Genomic DNA, 21,348 nt, shown 5'->3' on the forward strand with positions numbered 1-21,348 from the left:
AAACGTCAGCCTCTCTGCTCCTATGATGCTGCTTGGCCTGCTGTGTTCATCCAGCCCTGCACCTTGTTGTCTCGGATTCTCCAGCATCTGCAGTTCCTACTATCTCTGATTCTCTCAGCCACCATCAGTTCTGAGGAAGGGTCACCGAACCTGAAACGTTAATTCTGTCTTTTCCTTCACAAATGCTGCCAGGCCTGCTGAACTTTTCCAGCAACTTTGTTTTTGTCACAGTTCAATATAGGTTTAAATTATGCAAGTAATTCTGGAGCTGTAGAATGCTACACAAGATCATCATTAACATTTTTAGGAAGTCATTTGTAAACAACCTTCCAGTTTTCTCATTGTTTTGGGAGGTCAGACTTTCTAACTATGGAGCTAAATACAAGTGATTGTTTTGTTGCTCCTTTCTAGAGACCTAGTATTAGCTTTTATCAGCATCCACTTATTAGTCAAAACTATTGAACCAAATCACACTTGACCCTATACAGTATCTATTCTGGGAACTCAGAACCTTGAGGAAGTCTGATCAATTTCAGGTTCAGTCTGGCTGGGTAAGAAGGACTATGACTTTTAAAGCAACCTGAAATTGCATTATTATTCACAAATAGCCAGGTTTTGATGAGTTGTAATCAGCTTTGAAAATGAAACAATGCATACGCTTCTCTAAACAAAGCAACATTTAGCATTTGATTCAGGATAATTCCACTGGGTTATGGTTGCTCCCATTTCATCTTCTGGATGGTGTGAATTCTCTCCCCATTCGCTTCAAAATCTCTAGAGTTCCATCCTTTCACAATGTATTGACTTTACGGCTTCATTTCAATCTGATCATCTCTGATTGACAGTCAAGAGATCACTAGTGCTTCTGATCTCACACTGGGTGAGAAGTCACTGTCCTCTATTCTTCCTGCAAGTTAAGTTTCACATTCTCAGAATGTGAAACATCATCTGTGTTCATTGAATCTTTCTGATGGCTGGAAATCGTAACATCCAGAGATGACCAGGCATCACAGTTGCCCTAGAAAAAACAAGAACAGAGTTAATCATTCTCCACAAAGTATAAAATCATACCATGCAGAGAAACAGCTGTAGTTCCTTTAAAGAGCTATTGAATTAGTGCCAGTCTCCAAGCTCTTTCACCTAACTTGCAGATATTTTTCCAAGTATATCCTCCAATTCCATTTTCTTAAAAAAGAACAAAGTGGCAGACCTTTGTTACAAATAAAACTGCAATACATACACAAATATATGGTTAAATATTACTAAAAGACTAGAAGTTGAAAGTTTTTTGTCTTGCACTCATCAGGACTAGGATGCAAGGGACATTTGAAAAAAGATACACCATTTTATACAGCATAAGAAGAGGGTGCTAATTGGTTAGGCCATTAATGATATGGGAATGCTGCAAGGACATTTCATTATTTGAACAATTTCATTTAAAAGTAATTGTTGAATCTGCTTCCACACTGTCTCCGATACAGCACTCCAGATTGCAACAACTCAAAATATTTCTTCTCATCTCCAAGACCACCACCCCAACCCCTTAATCTTTTGCCAATTATCTCAAAACTGTCTTCTCTGGTTCCCAATTCTACAGTCTGTGGAAATAGTTTTAGCCTCATTCTCTTTATCAAAATCCCTCATATTTCAAACACCTCCTTCAAGTTCTCCTTTGACTTTTTTCTAAAAGGAACAATCCCAGATTATCTAGAGTCTCCACATAACTGATGACTCTCATCCCCAGAAGTTTACAAGTAATTCCCCCTCTGCACATTCTCAAAAGCCTTGACATCCTTTCTAAGTATCTTCATCTTTAGTAGACATGGCTAGGAAGGAAGTTTCATTTGAAACACAAATTTAGCTCATATTTACCACAAAACGCTATGACCAGTTGTCCACATGAATATTAAAAGGCTGATCGTCACTTAGATTGCATGCTAGCACTCATTAATAAGGATGCACATCATCTTAGTCACTGCAGCATTAAGCTAGATATTTTCTAATCAACCTGTTACAGAGATGTTATTACACATCCCTGGAGCAGGTGGGACTTGAACACAGGCCTCCTGGCTCACGGTAGGCACACTACCACTGCACCACAAGAGCCCAAGAGAACTGAATCACTGCCCTCTCCTAATAGTGGACACCTAATAAAAAATAATGTAGTTGTCAAAGAATTATTAAGTTCTACTTAAAAGGTATGTGATATTCCATTGTTCACTTGTTGCCTGACAGCCAAAGAGGTCTTCTGAAGAAAGCAGTAGGCTTTCTGAGACACTTTTGTCAAGATTTCACTTAGACTTGAACAACTTTTATTTTAGAAATTCGCTCAAGACTTCACCGAGAAAGAGTGATGTACTAGTTTGCCTTATTGCAAGTTACTGGGAAAGGGAATTCTTGATCATGGACATCTTGTTAGGGGTCTCCTTTGATCTGGAGGAGAAATAAGAAGAGGACGTGACAGCAGACAGAGTAGCACCATTTGCAGGAGAGAGGGGCAGGGAAGTGAAGCAGACCGCTACTCCCTTGGAGATACAAATTCCTCCCCTGCTAGGTCCTCTGCTGTCATGCCTCAGAATCCGTGCACTGTATCTTGACCCCTTTTGCTAGTAAAAAATTGCTTTTAATCAGTATTTGAATGCTAATCCTGCAAGTGTTTATTTTTGCACAGATAAATTCAAATTATGCTAATCAATCATTGTGACCAAATTGCAGCCTGAAACCAATCTTTCAATGAGCCTTATCTTAGTTATACAGCAACCATTTAGAACCTATTTTCACCCTTTCCCCAAACTAACCACAATGATCTCTTTCAACACTACTGCAGTTTTGGCCTTGTGTAGGAATCCAGAATAATGGAAAGAGGGAGCAAACTTGAAGATAAATAGTCACATAGAATGGCAAACATATTTCCATATGTAAACCATTTAATGCAGCATTCATGGACTGAATATAAATACCACCACTCCCTGTGTGTGTTTCCCCTTCAATTTTTCTATTGGTCTCCATTTTTGCTGTTTCTCTATTTGACTCTCACCTTTTCAGTCATTCTCATCTCTTTCTTTGTTCATCTAAGACTCTGTTCTGTGATTATTTTGATTTGGTAAGTTGATGCAGCAGGCCACCATACTGCATGGTGGTGGGACAATCTGAAGTTGGCCTTATTTCCACACTGAGTTCACAATTTTGCGGGGCAGAATCCCTTTCGATTCAGCTCTTCAGATCACAACTTCCGCTTAGCTTCTTGACCTTGGAAAGGTTTCTTTTCTTGCGTCTGCCTCAAAAATCTCCTGTTTGGAACAAATCACTCATTCATTTTCAAATGACTTTGTTTCTCTTGCCCAGCTCTCAAATTGTATGCTATTTAATGAACAGCCATCTATTGACTTGGGGGCTTCCATGTCTCAACTGAGAGATCAAGAAAGGAGTAAATTCTTGCTCCATCCACTGTTTGGACATCCATTGTATTTAACTATTTAACATTTAAAAAGTACCTTGATCACTCCTTTTTCAGTCCAAAATGCATAACCTCACATTTGCTTACTTTGAACCTCATCTGCCACAGTTTCACCCATTCAGTTAGTCTTTCAATAGCCCTTTGTAATTTTATGCCATCATCTACGCTGTGTACAATGCTGACTATATTTCTGTCATCAGCAAATTTGGAAATGTAACTTTCTATGCTATTTTCTAAGTCATTAATAAATAATGTGAATAATTGAGGCTCTAACACAGATCTTTATGGGACACCACTGGTCACATTTTGCCAATTCGAGTACGTACCTTTTATCCTTGCTTTTTGTCACTTGCCACTCAACCAATTACCCAGCCATGTCAGTAATTTACCCTCAGTTCATGGGGTTCTACCTTAGTTCACACCAATTTATGTGGGACTTTATGAAATACCCTCTGGAAGCTCATTTAAATAACAGCCATTGACATTCCCCTGTCCACTACATTCAGTATCTCTTCAAAAAATTCAATGAGGTTTGTCAGGCGTGGCTGACTTGTCATAAGTCATTGCTGGCTGTCCATAGAGTTCCTACAGTGCTGAAAGAGACTATTCAGTCCATCGAGTCTGCATCAACCCTCAGAACAGCTTCCCACCCAGACCGCACCCCCCCCCCACCCAAATCCTATCCCCAAAACCCTACATTTACCATGGTTAACCCTAACATGCATATCCCTGGACACTATGAGGCAATTTAGCATGGCCAATCCACCTAACATACACATCTTTGGACTTTGGGAGGAAACTGGAGCACCTGGTGGAAACCCCTGTAAACACAGGGAGAACATGCAAACTCACATAGACAGTCATCCAAGGCTGGAATTGAACCCAGGTCCCTGGCAGTGTGAGATAGCAATGCTAACTACTGAGCCACCGTGCCATCCTAAAAAATGCATCCTAAAAAAATGCTGGAAGCCACAAAGTGAGAATCATACACCAAGTCTAACAAGTCATATCCCTGATTAACTTAACATTTTCAAGGTTCTCAGTTACCCATTCTTGATTTATAGACAACAATTTTCCCACCACAGATATTAGGCTTAAACTAAAATGTTTATCCCTGGTTTTTCTCTTTCAACCTTCTTCAAAAGTGGAGTGATATGTGCAATTTTCTGATACAAAGGGATGATTTGTATATTTAGGGACCTCTAAAATATTATAGTTAGGGTGTCCACAATGTGCTCCCCTACTTCCTTTAACAATCTCCGAAGAAACCTTCAGGTTCCAGGAATGTATCACTCTTTAATTCCATTAATTTCCTAATTACCAATGTTTAACTACATTAATTTTAACAGTCCCTGTTCCCAATCCGCTATTAATTTCTTGGGACTTACAGCAAGCTATCCTTCTTTTATACTACAAACACTGAGGCAAAGTAATTATTCAACATGTCTGCCATTTCCCCACTGTCATTGACAAATGTCTTCAGTGGGTCAATATTGCTCCTGATTAAAGTTAATAAGGTGTAGAGCTGGATGAACACAGCAGGCCAAGCAGCATCAGAGGAGCAGGAAGGCTGACGTTTTGGGCCTAGACCCTTCTTCAGAAATGGGGGAGGGGAAGGGGATTCTGAAATAAATAGGGAGAGAGGGGGAGGTGGATAGAAGATGGATGGAGGAGAAGATAGGTGGAGAGGAGACAGACAGGTCAAAGAGGCGGGGATGGAGCCAGTAAAGGGGAGTGCAGGTGGGGAGTTAGGGAGGAGATAGGTCAGTCCAGCGAGGACGGACAAGTCAAGGGGGCGGGATGAGGCTGGTAGGTAGGAGATGGGGGTGGGGCTTAAGGTGAGAGGAAGGACAGGTTAGGGAGGCGAGGAGAAGCTGGGCTGGTTTTGGGATGCGGTAGGGGGAGGGGAGATTTTGAAACTTGTGAAGTCCACATTGATACCATTGGGCTGCAGTGTTCCCAAGCGAAATATGAGGTGCTGTTCCTGCAACCTTCAGGTGGCATCGTTGTGGCACTGCAGGAGGCCCAGGATGGACATGTCGTCTGGGGAATGGGAGGGGGAGTTGAAATGGTTCGCAACTGGGAGGTGCAGTTGTTTAGTGCGAACCGAACGTTGGTGTTATGCAAAGCGGTCCCCAAGCCTCTGTTTCTATTGGTTTCCCTGATGTAGAGGAGGCCACATCAGGAACAGCGGATGCAGTATACCACATTGGCAGATGTGCAGGTGAACTTCTGCTTGATGTGGAAAGTCTTCTTGGGGCCTGGGATGGGGGTGAGGGGGGAGGTGTAGGGGCAGGTGTAGCACTTCCTGCGGTTGCAGGGAAAAGTGCTGGGTGTGGTGGGGCTGGAGGGGAGTGTGGAGCAACCTCTCCCCCGCAGAACATGCAGCCCTCCGCTCCAATCCCAACCTCACCATAAAACCCACGGATAAGGAAGGCACAGTTATAGTATGGCGCACTGACCTCTACATCGCCGAGGCCAGGCGCCAACTCTCTGACACCTCCTCATACCGCCTCCTTGCTCATGACCCCACCCTGACCACCAAACCATCATCTCCCAAACCATCCACAACCTCATCACCTCAGGTGACCTTCCACTCACGGCCTCCAACCTCATTGTTCCCCATACCCGCACCGCCCGCTTCTATCTCCTTCCCAAAATCCACAAACCTGACTGCCCTGGTCGACCCATTGTCTCCGCCTGCTCCTGCCCCACCAAACTTATCTCCACCTATCTCGACTCCATTTTCTCCCCCTTGGTCCAGGAACTCCCTACCTATGTCCGTAACACCACCCACGCCCTCCACCTCCTCCAGAACTTCCAATTCCCCGGTCCCCAACACCTCATCTTTACCATGGACATCCAGTCCGTATACACCTGCATTCCCCATACAGATGGCCTAAAGGCCCTCCACTTCTTCCTGTCCCGCAGGCCCGACCAGTCCCCCTCCACTGACACCCTCATCCGCTTAGCCGAACTCGTCCTCACCCTCAACAACTTCTCTTTCAACTCCTCCCACTTCCTACAGAGTACCCGCATGGGCCCAAGCTATGCCTGCCTCTTTGTAGGTTACGTGGAACAATCCCTCTTCCGTAGCTACACTGGCCCTTAACCCCAACTCTTCCTCCGTTACATTGATGACTGTATCGGCGCCGCCTCGTGCTCCCACAAGGAGCTCGAACAGTTCATCCACTTCACCAACACCTTCCAACCCAACCTTATGTTCACCTGGACCATCTCCAATACCTCTCTCTCCTTCCTAGACCTCTCTGTTTCCATCTCTGGCAACCACCTAGAAACCGATAGAAACGGAGGCTTGGGGACCGCTTTGCATAACACCTACGCTCGGGTTCGCACTAAACAACTGCGCCTCCCAGTTGCGAACCATTTCAACTCCCCCTCCCATTCCTCAGATGACATGTCCATCCTGGGCCTCCTCCAGTGCCACAACGATGCCATCCGAAGGTTGCAGGAACAGCAACTCATATTCCGCTTGGGAACCCTGCAGCCCAATGGTATCAATGTGGACTTCACAAGTTTCAAAATCTCCCCTCCCCCTACCGCATCCCAAAACCAGCCCAGCTCATCCCTGCCTCCCTAACTTGTCCTTCCTCCCACCCATCCCCTCATCCCACCTCAAGCCCCACCCCCATCTCCTACCTACTAACCTCATCCCGCCCCCTTGACCTGTCTGTCCTCCCTGGACTGACCTATGTCCTCCTTAACTCCCCACCTACACTCACCTTTACTGGCTTCATCCCCGCCTCTTTGACCTGTCTGTCTCCTCTCCACCTATCTTCTCCTCTATCCACCTCCCCCTCTCTCCCTATTTATTTCAGAACCCCCTTCCCCTCCCCCATTTCTGAAGAAGGGTCTCGGCCCAAAACGTCAGCCTTCCTGCTCCTCTGATGCTGCTTAGCCTGCTGTGTTCATCCAGCTCTACACCTTGTTATCTCAGATTCTCCAGCATCTGCAGTTCCTACTATCTCTGAAACAATTGCTCCTGATTACCCGCTTTCCCTTTATGTAATTACAAAATTTCTTCTCATTGATTTTGAAATCCCTGGCAAGTTTCCTTTCATAATTCCTTTTAGTAGTTTTTATAAGCTGCTTCATGACCCTTTGCTGGTCTTTGTATCCTTCCCTTTCAGCAGAATCTGTGCTGTTTTCTGCATTTTTGTAAATCCTTTTAGTTTTATACTGTTCCATATCTCTTTAGTTGACTGTAGCTGTTTTTCTTGTGAAGTGGAACATTCCCCTCTCAGGGGTACTGTATTGTGTTAAATGTTTCTTTAAACATTCTCAATTGTTCTTCAGTTGTTTTACCCATTAGCAGATCTTTCCAGTTTACTGCAGACAGTCTCTGTCTCACCTCATCAACGCAGCTTTTACTTAAGTCTAAATCTCCAGTACCTGATTCATGCTTTTAGCTTTCAAATGCTACACTGAACTCAATCATGTTATGATCACTATTTGATAAGTATTCACACACAATTAGGTTACTAATTAAATCCAGCTCATTAGTTATTACTAAATCCAATACTGCTTGTCTTATCCTATCCACAACATATTGCTGTAGGAAACTATACCAGAGACACTCCAGAAATTCATTACCTTTTAGACTGGTGCTTGTCTGCCTCTCCCAATCCCAATCACTAACACCTGAAGAAGGGGTGAGGCTCCGAAAGCTTGTGTTTTCCACCCCAATCCAACACCAGCACCTCCATATCATGTCTCCCAATCTGTGTAAAATTTAAAATCCCCCAGTAATGTTACTCCTGCTTTGCGACATATTTACCTAATTTCTGCATTTATACATTCTAGCACATCAGAGTTGCTACCAGGGGGTCTGTACACAACATCTATTACAATTTTAGATCCTTCACTGTTCCTCATTTCCACCCATACAGACTCCACTGAATGCTTTTCCCTCATTATATCCTCCCTGACCATTTCAGTAATTTTGATTCTAATCAATCAGGCTACTCTACTTACTCTGCCAGTTTCCTTGTCCATCTTGTAAACCGTATAACCTGGTAAATTTAGTTCCCATTCCCAACAATCCTGTAGCCATGTCTCAGTAATGGCTACTATATTATAATTTCCAATTTGAATTTGTGTCTGTAGCTCAATTTATTCCTTATGCTTGGTGCATTTGTGTACATAACTCATATTCGGACCATTCACTGTAAACTGTCCCTCAGCAGAGCCTTTATTCACCTGCTTAATATTTCTCACTTCCAGTTTAATCAATACTTATTGTTTTGCCATTACCTGCCGTACCTGAAGTAGGACTCCTGACTGTTTCTCTACTCTCTGTCCTGTTAGTTTATTTTGAAACTGTGTTGACTTTGCCCAAGCCCTCCCCACCATTTACTAGTTTAAAGTCCTTGTTATTTAGCATGTGTCTCTGGATTACTAGTCCAAGAACGTTATTACTCTGCCATCACCCTCACTTTTGTTTTTCCTTTGCTATTACCCATCAGTCAATCAGACAGCTGTTGCTCATGGCCTGATAATGCAGTCATCTGGGCTATCGAATGCCACAGCTGATCAAGATGTTCCTCTGTGGCCATCTGTAGTGTTTTCTCCCTGAAGGTCAGCAGCCTTCCATCACCATATTACACACCCACTGGGGTGGCACTGTGTACCAACACAAATAGGCAAAGATAACCTGAAAGCAGGCACTAAGAAAATCCATAGGGGTGTCAACTAACATTTGAAATAAGTATGCATGGTTTGATTTATAAACTTGGTTTGAAGAGTTTATTTCATAACAAACATTGAAATAGTCAGGACCAGAGGGAAAACAAGGTGTGGTACTTTTGGTGAATGGGGAATTATGGTTACATTTACAGATATCATAGTTTGGTGAGTCAATCACAAACAGTTTAGCCAGAAATGGTCTGCGTTGGTTCCCTCCTAATTTCTACCTTCTCTTCCTCAGTTGAGTATCTGATGCCTGGACCTGAGCCCTGGTGAAAGTCAATTTATGTTGTGTGCAGCAGATCATCATGAACGTTGACTGAGGATTGAAGAGTTCTGTCTAGTCAGTGGAAGCATTTTTTTTAACCATCCTATTTTTGAGGTAGTATAACGTGTGCATAGCCCATGTTTGTGTCATGAAGCACCATGTAGTCTAAAGATAGCACGTGTTGCCCACCCTCCAGTGTGTGGCTCAAATACAGATGAAATCGAGGACTGCCATAGAATGAAAGCTATGAATACTGATTGAATACTGGGATTTGACCTGTGTAATACTTTGTTGATGGCACACAACAGCTGGATGTTGAAAGAATAGAAACCATTCTGGTAGTTGTACATCTCAGAGTGGGCCTTCCTAATCTATGTGTATGTGATCAAAGGGACCATAGAGAAAGGTGTGACCCTTGTGAAGCCAGATTTGCTGTTGCTGCTTCTCCCTTATGTAACAACTGATGGCAAAATGGGGAATGTCGCAAAATTTACCCACTGTAGCCTGGCATGAGCCTGACATAGAAATTCAGGATCACAGTCACCTTCACAATAACTGGCAATGTCCTCAGCATGCACCACCACCACCTCGTTGTCTTAGCCCAGCCATGAGGGCTTATTTATTTATTGTCATATGTATATTGTTATAAAATACAGTGAAAACTGTTGCATAGTGTCGTCACTCTCCAGCGCCATCTTAAAACATAGAAATAAACCAAAACATAGAATATAAAGGCAGAAAAATAAAGCAATTGAAAAAAAAGTGTTCAACTCTTGTTAAGTGCTCTACCAATTGGTCTGGTGGCCAGACACAAGACCCCTTCACTGTGCCACCGCTGGAACAAAGGTTGCCACTCTTCACTGCCAACTTGCCTTCGCTGATGCCCTCATCACTATGAGTTCTAAGTGGACCTTGCCAATGCAGACACCATCAATGGCACCAGGTACCACACAGGCCCAAGTTCAAATCTGCCACTGCCATAAGTCCGCTTCGGACCCGCCTGCAGCAGGTAACAGATATTAGTGATGTCATTGTAGTAAAGTACAGAAGTCTGAGCATTTTCATCACTGAGGTAGGAAATGTGATCCCTGAAAACAAAGAGAAGATATGGCCCCCAGTGGAGAAATCTTCTTACCTCATCCTCCCCATCGTTCTCCAAGCCTGTCATCTCTACTCATTCCCTTGAACTTTCCAAGTACTACTGCATCCATGTCTGGAAGCACCAGTCTTGTGCAGAATCTTTAAAGTCAGGCCATTTTCCTTTAGCATTTGCAACATGACTGTCTGTAGACGAACAACTTTAAACAATTCCAGACAGCATCAACCAATTCCACAATCGCAGCAATAGCCAGTAGAAATCAATCAGAAAGGAACTTGAAAGTGCAAATTTCACAGAAGGTATTAGCTAGGGCCTTGAGCTCCAAAAAGGCAAATCAACTACTGACAAAATAACTTTTCTCTGCAGACCTCTTGTGGACAATCTATGTCCACATGTTTGCTAGTTTACCTAAACTGGGAATATGGTGAGGGAAACCCTCTGTATTGTGTGTGGAGATACCAAGGGTTGGTTTCATCTGTTCCACCTTCCTTTAAAAAGGTGTATTGTGTCTCGCTTGTAATGTCCCTGCCTCTGGGGGAAAAGATATGTGGTCAAGTCCCACCTTCGAACAGGTGATTAAAGAATCACTATCTACCATCATGATAGTGGTGCCAATCTAACTGCATTAGTAATACAAAGGGACGGGCTAATGTTTTTTTGGGACTTGTGATACTTTGGTAGTGTCCCCATGTCTGGGCCCAAAGTTCTGGATTCAAGACTCATCAGCTATAGAGATGTGTCATAATGTATCTAAACAGGTTGATTTCTGGTTTCCTCTTCACAAACTGGCTATCAGAAATTCAACAGTGTTAATGCCTTCACCAAAGTGGTGTCCACACTGAAGTGTGTAGGCTCAACCCACCATTTGGAGGCGAAACTGCAGTGAAAATAGGGGAGGTGCAAAGGAAACAAATTGCACAATCAACACATTTTGAGATGAACGAAACAAAAGATTTCAGTCTGCAATCTGCCACAGATTCATTCACTGTTGATTATGAATTATTCTAGCAGATGTGTCTTTTAACATGTCTGCAGATTAGAAAATGTCAGATTTTTGATAATTTTCAAAAATATATTTTCAAAGTGATTTTAGATCCGATAGTTTACTTGCAAGATTAATATTTACCTTTAATTCCATATTTTGTTGTCAGGGCTTACCCATGAAATATTAAAATACATTGAGCTCAGACATTGTAAAGCAATGAAATAAATGAGCAGTGTTCAAGCCTTCAGGGCTGCCTTTTAAATTATAAAAAATGCCAGCATCAGAATTAGCTCTCATCTTAATCAGAGTCATTCAGTAAACTTTTGCTGCAGGCTGTCTGTTAAACACACATGGTAGGAATATTGATCTTGTTAAAGCACAATAAAAACTCCCTTAACTGCAAATCCCACAGAATTAACAAAATCATTTGGTAGACATCAGAAACAGCTGAAAGACTGACTAATCTCACAAGAGATCCTCAATAATTGAATGTTGTTCAGCAAATACTGGGTTGATAAATTGTATTGATAATTACATTATGCTCACAAGATCTTAGCCTCAGAGACATGGCCTTGATGTTGAGATAATCTAACTAATGTTGACGCCTCTCTTGGCTTCCTTTTCCAAGGCTGAAAAAAACACTGCAAGTCAGAAACTAAAATAGAAAGAGCTAGACACCTTAGCAGTCTGTCAGAGAAACTCAGGTCAGGTGTAAAACAAGCTGAAATGATCACAAATTATCAGAATGTAAAAGAAAGATAGTGCTTGCACTTATATAGCAGCTTTCATGACCTAATTTCAAAGCACCTTACAGCCAAGGCAGTATTTTAGAAATGTAGTCATTGTTGCAATGTAAATAAGGCAGCAGCCAAATTCTCCGCAGCAAATCCCCACAAACAACAATTTAGATAAATAATTAAATAATCTCCTTTCAATGTGTTTGACGGATAAACATTGGCCAGATACTGGGAAGAACTCCCTTTTCTTTTAACACTGCCATGGATTCTTTTATGACTTGTACTTCTGGAGCATAATCATTGTTGTGATACAGGAAGTACAGCAGTCAATTTGAGAACAGCAAGGTCACACAAACAGCAACATAATGATCAGAAAATCAATTTAGTGATGGTGGCTGAGAGATAAATTTTGACCCGGACACAAGAAGAAAGAATATGACAAAGAAAAGATGAGGTGTAGTGATGGTTAAACCACCTGTGCTTTATCCAAAACATTCTGTTCAATGATACAATATGATCAGGAAATGGTTAAAGAGGGAAAAGTCACTAGAGCATACAGCAAGGAGTAGTATCGCCCACTTGGCCTTTCATGCCTGCTCATTCAACGTAGCTAATCATCTACGTCAATTCCACCTGCTTGAACTGTCACCAGATCCCATAATTCACTTTGTATTTTAAAATCTATCCATCTCAGTTTACAATATGATCAACACTGCTCTGAGGTAAAGAATTCCAAAGATCCAGAGTCCTCTGAACAACAAAACTGCTCTTCATTTCAGCCCTAAATGACTCACCCCTTATTCTGATGCCATGAACCTCGGTTCTAGATTCTCCAACCAGAATAAAATCCTCACAGCATTTGTTCTGTTCATTCCTTCAAGCACTGGGCACTCAGAGATGTGCACCCTGCTCACGGACTTCTCCATGCTACATGTCCACGCTCTTCACTCACTACACCATGGCAGTCACTTGCTCTGAGCCTACCTGGATGCTCACAGCTTCCTTGCCTTGCATTGCTTTTTCTCACACCCTCTCAGCCAGAGACACCAAGCTTTTATTACCTGTTTTGCACATACAAAGGGAGGAAGTTTATCATGATTGTCAGTCGGCCTCAGTCAAGTCAAAGGGGAAAAGCCTTCGCTCAGTGAGTCCTGGCACGGTAAATCAAAGGTAGCCTCTGATACCAGTCCAGGAGCTTAAAAACATCCAGCTACTTACCTGAGGCACTGTCAGGATGCTCTCCACCTAATGGGCAAGGATCTAAATATCAGGAAGCCCACCAGGCATCTTGACTCTTTCTGACCTATCAGTGGGGTGGGGGGCATTTTTGCTCCTGAAATTAGAGAGATGCAGATAATAAGACAGATGAAAGTAGATAGCCTTGTTGTTACTTTTGGTGCAGGTGGGAAGTTACCTTGAGTGTGCGATTAGGCAGCACTTGAAGGCATTTAGGGTTAGTGCTGCCAGGGACTGGGTTGGTTGACAGCAAGTGAGTGAAGATGTCATGGGCATTGGTGACAGTAGTAGAGTATGAGACCTGGTGGGAGGTGATTACAGTAGCAGATATAATATGAGTGAGAGGTATTGGAGAGAAGATGATGACGCTTATGCTGGCAGAGTGGAGAAGGTCAGTGGCCTTCTTCCTACATTGCTGGGCATTCCTCCAGGTAACTGAGACTGTTTTAACCTGGGTGGCAGTGTGGATTAGGCTGGCATGGTCTGGTGCTGTAGCCTTCACTGCTGATCCTTGGGGAAGAGGAAGTCCCACCTGTACCAGCAAGGGCCCCAGATCTCTGTCCACAAAGTGGGTGTCAAAATTTCCTTGTCTGTCAAATCCAGGCGAAATTTCCGGAACTGTGCGGGGTAATTCTGGACGGCCAGTGTTTGTTCAGGTGCATAACGGTCCTTTAAAGATGGAGCAGGCAGTAGGGATGCCAGTGATATCTGCTGAGTCGAAAAATCTTTTGAGAATGGCGCGTGATAAGATGGGCTAAAATTGGATGTGAGAGACACCACTGGGGTAGGGCAGGTAGTTAATGAGGAGAGTTTAGTAAGATGCCGCAAGAAAACTCACCAGTCCTCCTGATGAAAATCCCTTCAAAACACTGACAACTCAGATTTAGCCAAAAAGAATTTAGCTCAATGTTCCAGAATCCCATATTACCAGTATCTACCCCTTCACAATCTACTCTTCAGAAACTATTGCCTCTAGTCTACCCATAGTATCTACCTTCCCCCATGAGTCTAATCCCCCAAATCCTAATGCCTCACAATTTGTATACGCTCTCAGCACAGCTCCAGAATGTTATTCTGGTTTACATGTTACTTCTGAAGTGGGGCTTGAATTTACAACTTAATGACTGAGATGTAAGAGTGCTGATGCTGAGTTTTTTTAGAGGCAATATATGGAAGGAGGACTGAACAGGAGTAAAAGAGAAAACAGTAGTACAGCTTTGTTGCAAAGTTGTGAAAATTTGTGAATTGGAAGGCAGGAAGCTAGAATTTGTTGGTAAAAATGATAGTGGGGAAAAGAGTGTGTAGTCCCTATAAGGGGTAAGTTTGTTGCGTGCTTAGAGAATTTAAAAAAAAGTATATCTGTGAGCAGCATCTGGAGGTTGCCAGTACAGATAGTCTCAAAAAGTGAAACAAGTGTATCAAAAAAAAAAGCCTTACTGACGGCAGAAAAAACAGAAGTCTTGTTTTGATGTTGAATTCGGCCAATTAGTTTAAAACAAGCACCTAGATACAGGAAGCCAATTAAATTTAAATATGAGCGTGTTGACAACATCGAACCAATCCTACGTGAGACATACTATTATGTCATTATGGGAATAAAGATGAGGGCATTTTCGAAAATTGGGGGAGAGCCAACTGCCATCCGAAAGAGTGAGCCAACATTCAGCTGCAGCTAAAAGGTAGTTTAAGCCTGGCTCTCACAAACTTCGTAAGCTCTCTGAAAAGACCCATCAAAAGTACCACGTCAGTTTGTGTTAAAGACCTCACCGATGAAACTGCAGAGAAATCCTTCTAACAGCAGACTTGGCAGAAGAATGGCATTTGTGGCAGAGAGTTCCAGAAGAGACAGAGTCTGCGCAAGTTTGGGGAAACTAAGTTTTAATTTATTGTTTTCTTATTAATCAGGTTTCTACAAATGGGACTTGTGTTTATTCAAATAGCATTCCATTAGAATTTAGTTAAGTTAGGGAACAGTTAGTACTCAGGGTTAAATAAATAAATTGTTTCTTGTTATTTGTAAAATGGAGATCAGAGATTGTCTTTTATTTTAACAACTTTTAACAGATTATGAGGGGAAAGGCGAGCTTCTCTGGGTGTTCCAGGGGGTAATTATTAGAGGGAGCCCCTGTGTCGTAACAGATTGGATCTTGTGTTTTAGTTTAATTATCGGGGGGTTTGGCTATTCCCCCTCTGTAACAGCATCAAAGTTAAAAACAGGAAGTTATAAACTATACAGAAGTTCAGTAAAGGAGGCAAAGATAAGCTACGAGTCATGCTGTAAGTGTAAGACCCAATAGGGAATTTAGAAGAAATTTATTTACTTAACAATCATTGGATATGTGGAACTGTCTAAACAAGTAGTTGAGGCGAATAGCACAGATGCCTTAAAGGGAAAGATGGACAAGCAAATGAGGAAATAGAAATAGGAAGAAGTAGGATGGGTGGAGGAAGAGCTGGACTGGGTAGTCTGTTTCTACTTTGTATATTTCTTGAAAATAGGTAGTTGGGTTTTGATCAACAAGCCTTTTTTGATCTCTTTAGGATGTGATAAGTGATGTCCCACAGGGATCTGAATTGGATCCTCCACTACTCACCATATTTATCAGTGCTTCAGAAAAGAGGATAGGAAGCCACATATCCAAGTTTGATGATTACACAAACAACAATGTAAATGTATATTCTCTTCCCTGATTGCAATATATCTGACATTTTTGTTCTCATTTCAGTTTTCCCCATCACTGTCTCCATATGCATGAAAACCACACTAATCATATCAGGACTGGCAGGTGTCTGAATTTATACACAGCAGGTGAGCTGTAATGCAATGTAGATTGCTGTTTCCCCACATTACAAAAATGATCACATTTCAGAAAGTACTTCATTGACTGTAAAATATTTGGATAGGGGAAGCAAAGGGGAGTGTCTTAGGTGCAAAAAGAGAGCCATAATTCCTCCCTGCATTAATTTGATTCACAGCAATTTGAGGTGATTTATGTTTGCTAACAGATCTGTTATTATAGCTACAGGAATCTGTTATTATTATTGGCACTGAGCTTTATCAACTTATCTAATTTTGAGGTACTTTTCATTTCCCTCATTTCATTCACCCATCCCCACCCTCCTTCAGCTGAGAGGAGAAAGGTGAGCCACACTGACGGTCTGCCCACCATCCTTGTAAGTACTCAATGTGTCTGCCCAAGCTGTGATGCAGTTGTAAGCTGCAGAACAAACAAAATGATCCCTATTACAAAAGAGTGACTTGAACTGACGACAAAGCAACCTACTTGATTGGCACCCCACCATAAATATGGTGCGAAAGTGGTAATGTCACTGAACTCAAACTCCAGAATTCTAGGCTATTCTGGCGGCATGGGTTCGAATCTCATTCATGGCGTTGGTGAAATTTGAATTCAATAAAAATCTGCAATAAAAAGTTGGTTTAATTGCAATAATGTAACCACTTTCGATTGTCTTATAAACCCATTTTGTTTACTAATGTCATTTAGGGAAGGAAATCTGCTGTCTTTACCTTTTCTGGTCTATATGTGACTCCTGACCCACAGCGATTTGGTTGACTCCTAAGTGCCCTCTAGGCAATTAGGGGTGGACAATAAAAACTGGCAAGATCAGTGCCACCCACATTCCATGGCCAAGTAACCTCAAAGAAAACTCACTCCCTTCTCCACAGCACTGTGGCTGCAAAACGTACAGCAGCAACTCACCAAAGCTTCCTCAACAGTCCCTTCCAAACTCTCAGTGTGGACCACCTGGAAAGAAAAGGGCAGGTACAAGGAAATGCCATAATATGCAAATTCCCATCTCAGTGACATACCATCCAGACTCAGAGATATATGACCATTCTTTCATTGGCAGAATCAAAATCACAGAGCCTACCTAACAGCACTCTAGATGTACCAATACCAATCGTTCACCATCATCACCTTTTTAAAGGGAAATTAGGAACAGGTAGTTGCCCTTGCCAAGGGCACCCATGTCCCAAAGGTGAATAAAGGTAACTTCTGGGCATGAGCTTTACAAAGACCCTTTAGAGTAGAGGTGAAGAACTGTGGTGTTACCCGTGTCATCTGGCTCCCATGGCTGACTGATGGTCCAATTGCAATGTTGACGCTGCTTGTTGACTGGGTGTCAGTTGTGTTCCCTTCTTCTGCTGCTGAGAGCCCAGATATCACAAGTCCACTGGATAAACTTCTTTTCCCGAACAAGAGGCTAAGGGTAGAGCTCGAGGAGGTGGTGATGCTGCGCCTGTTCTGTGTACATGAACGGCCCTGGCTACTGAGCTGACTGGCAGTGGAAAGGTGAGGTACTTCAGATAACATAGAAGCAATTGAATTATTGAATGACAGTTGAACAAAGCCTTGGATGGATGTTGATGCCTGTGAAGGTGATTGCTCTGTTTCTAGCAATGACCCTGACTGACTTGTAGCAGGTGGTCGCTGGATCTCTGAAGGAGATGAACGAGCTTGCACTGGACAGCTCCTCTGTTCCCTCCGTTCTGCAATGCAAAAACAACAGATTGGATTGTAACTCATTCATTGTAACGACACTTTTACAACTGATATGCTTGGACAAAAGTTAAATTAAATGCCTTAGATCTTTTTGTATTCTTTGCACTGCCTAGATTTAGATGTTGCCTGCTAGGTAACTGCAAGTATGCAACGGTTGACTATCAAATGAAGAAAATTTGGAAAATATATCACTTAAATTTCCTCCCAAACTTGCGATCTCTAGAAGACAATGACAACAAGTGGAAGTCACACACCTCCTGTCCTGGAAATATACTCACTATTCCTTCATTTACAGTGAGTCATGATGCTGAAATTCACTGTTCATTAGCACTGTGGGGAGCACCTTCACCTCAGTGGTTAAGAAGGCCCATCATACCCTTCTTGAGGGGTAAAAGGGAGGGACAGTAGGTGCCAACTTGCCAGTGACACCTACATCATGAGAAAGATACATTAACAAAACAGCATGGTCTTTCTTGAATATTTCAGTTATGTACAAGCATTAGCATATCCATACATTAATGTCCTTGCAGATATCAAAAAGTCCAAACAAAGAACATCTAGGGTAGTGATCACGCTGTAGGTTAGAGTCTTGAACTTTCAAAACTATTCTCAGATAGATTGGAGATGACACTTTTAAAAAGAACTTACAAGCCCACCACTAGTACATCTGAAATGTTTTGAAGTGCGGTGAGAAAGGCGATCATATGTATATGAACGTAGACTCTTTCTACCTCAGCAAACAAATGTAAAATATTTCCATATTGTGTGTTTTATAACATTTACATTCTCAATGAGCAAAAAGACTTATTTCCTCTTGCTAAATTGTTATCCAGATAAAAGTAAATAATATCAAAAACTTAACTCTGTCAATTATATAAATGTGTAAAACAAATATGGGAATAGCTTGAATAATGTGATTCAGACTGGCTCAGTTGCAGTGCCCAGCAATGAAGCCAATATTCCAGATGAAGTCTAACTGTATGGGTTAGTCTCCAGGAGGTTCATATTATGTTTCTATCAATCACTGGCTCATTAATTTAAGTATCTCTGTTGCTTTTTACCCAATTACACACTTGCTAATACAGCAGATATTGTACAGGTTTCGAAACACTGATGTCGAACTGCATTAAGTTGATCTATAAAAAAATCAAGTTATTTGTTTGGTTTTTTTTTGAAAATTTTATTCAGTTATGTTGTTAATGTTGCAGTACTCAGTGTAGAGCACTTGTCTGTAGCTACTGTGATCAAGCTCCCACTGTGAGGCTTCCTGTCAGTGTTATCATATTTCCTTGAAACATCTCTTGCTACACTGGATGACTGGAGTTGTTGCTTTCCTGAAGATGAACTGATTAAAATTTAAACAATAACAATCTATTAAAGGGACAGTGCCATCTCTGATCAGTAATTAGCTAATGTTTTTGTAATACAATTAGTATTGGAATAATAAAGACTACCACTCACCCATCACAAATATTTTTGGAAGACGAAGTACACTGTTCCTTCATGGCCAGACCATGATATATCCTCTTTTATTTTAAAATTGTCTAATTCTTAGGAATTTGAATTTAGGAGACAGCACTTCAGTCTGCTCTACAATTCAATGACATCCCCGCTAAACTCGAACATCAGCTTTACTTTGCAACCCTAATCCCACAACCTTTGATTCCCAGTCTGCCCAAAATCGATATTCATTACAGTCTTAAAATCCAAAACCCTCTAAAATTACAGATTCCAAAGATTCACAACCCTCTGCAAGGAGAACTTCACTTTCTTCTCAGTCTAAATGGTTCATCTCTTACCCTAAAGACTTTCTGGCTACTCAATACTTGCTAAAGTCAAAATGTGCTCATAACAATAAACAAAGAAGTGTAAATGATCTTGTTAACTCACAGATGGGAACACTGTTTAGACTCAAGAATAGACAAAAGATCTGAAAAGGATACAGTGATTCAAGTCCAAGTCTGAAACCATGATGTCCCCCACCCATGGAATTTGGGGATTTACTGCCAGAGATTATAGGTCATCTAAATTTTAAAAAATCAGATCAACAAAGACAATCTACTGAAATTAAAAGTGCACAGATCTAAATAAATAGTAAAGGAGACTGTGGGGCACTTTGTTTTATTATTTCATTCTGTTTTTAAAGCATTTGAGCTGGACATAGGCCTGAGTCTGATCTGTACTGGGCCCACAATCCACTGCTAAATTATCCAGGGCCTTTCCCTTAAATGGCTACATAAAACATATTCCATATTGAAAATGAGGCCCTCATTTTTAAGAAATTTTTTTTAAGATTTCTATAAGCTAAGTAGGGCCTTTATCATAATAAAACACTCTATGGTGCTTCATAGCATCATAAATCAGACACAATTCAATAACAAATCATGCAAGAAGATATTGGGAAAGGTGGTAAAAGAGGTTGGTTTTAAGATGCATCTTAAAGGAGGGGAGACACAGAGACATTGAGGTTTACAGGGAGAAAGTTCCAGTACATGGATTGAAGATGCCAGAAAGCACAGCTACCAAGTGGGAGATGTAGATGCTGGCCGGATTCTGTAAAGTCCTGCACTCAAACTGGAACTCTTTAAAAGGTAGCTGCTAATTTTTTTTTTTTTTTTACAGGGACGTTGAATGAGTAGAACGGTATGGTCAATTTTACATGGCACCTTCACTGTTAGATATCATGCAAAAGTCCATGACTCAATTTGCTTAGGCAATATTTGTTGGTCCTTATAAATAAGAGAATAAACAAGCAGACTACACATGGTGAAATGCTGAGCCCGACTCTTTTTGCAGTAAAACCAATGTTCCCATCAAAAGCACATAGGATGCAGGGTAATATATTGGGCATGGATTGAGGGTTGTTTGAGAGACAGGAATGGAGACTGGGAATAAATGGGTCTCCTTCCAAGTGCAGTTACAGCAAGGATGAGTGTTTGGGGCCCAACTATTCATGATAATATATAAATGACATGGATGAAGGAAACAAATGGAACATTTTTAAATTTGCTAATGCCACAAAACTGGCTGGTGTTAAGAGGAGGATTTAGACAAGTTGAGTGAGTTGGTAAACACATGGCAGATACAATACAATATGGCGAAATATTAACTTATACACTCTGGTGTAAAAAACAGTAAGGAACTGTATTATTTAAAATAGCAATATATTGGGAAGTATCAATGTACAAAGGAATCTGGGTGTTCTTTATGCACCAGTCAATGAAATAAGACAGACAGGTACAGAAAGCAGTTAGGAATGAATATGGTATATTGGCCTTCAATGCAAGAGGATTTGAGTTCAGAAGTAGGGACTTCTTACTGCATTATACAGGAC

At 41.6% G+C, this 21,348-nt stretch overlaps 1 protein-coding gene across 1 annotated transcript in view; it reads right to left on the bottom strand.

The window, feature by feature from the left end:
* Positions 1-15,513: 15,513 nt before the first annotated feature.
* Positions 15,514-21,348, bottom strand: part of LOC109926987 (pecanex-like protein 2) — a 166,917-nt gene continuing 161,082 nt past the window's right edge. The window contains 1 exon segment of the mRNA XM_048597091.1: positions 15,514-18,001. Within this exon segment, the coding sequence (XP_048453048.1) occupies positions 17,445-18,001 (557 nt within the window). The 3' untranslated portion in view covers positions 15,514-17,444.

The sequence above is a fragment of the Rhincodon typus genome, chromosome 5 (assembly GCF_021869965.1).
Source record: "Rhincodon typus isolate 14 chromosome 5, sRhiTyp1.1, whole genome shotgun sequence".
Classification (NCBI taxonomy): domain Eukaryota; kingdom Metazoa; phylum Chordata; class Chondrichthyes; order Orectolobiformes; family Rhincodontidae; genus Rhincodon; species Rhincodon typus.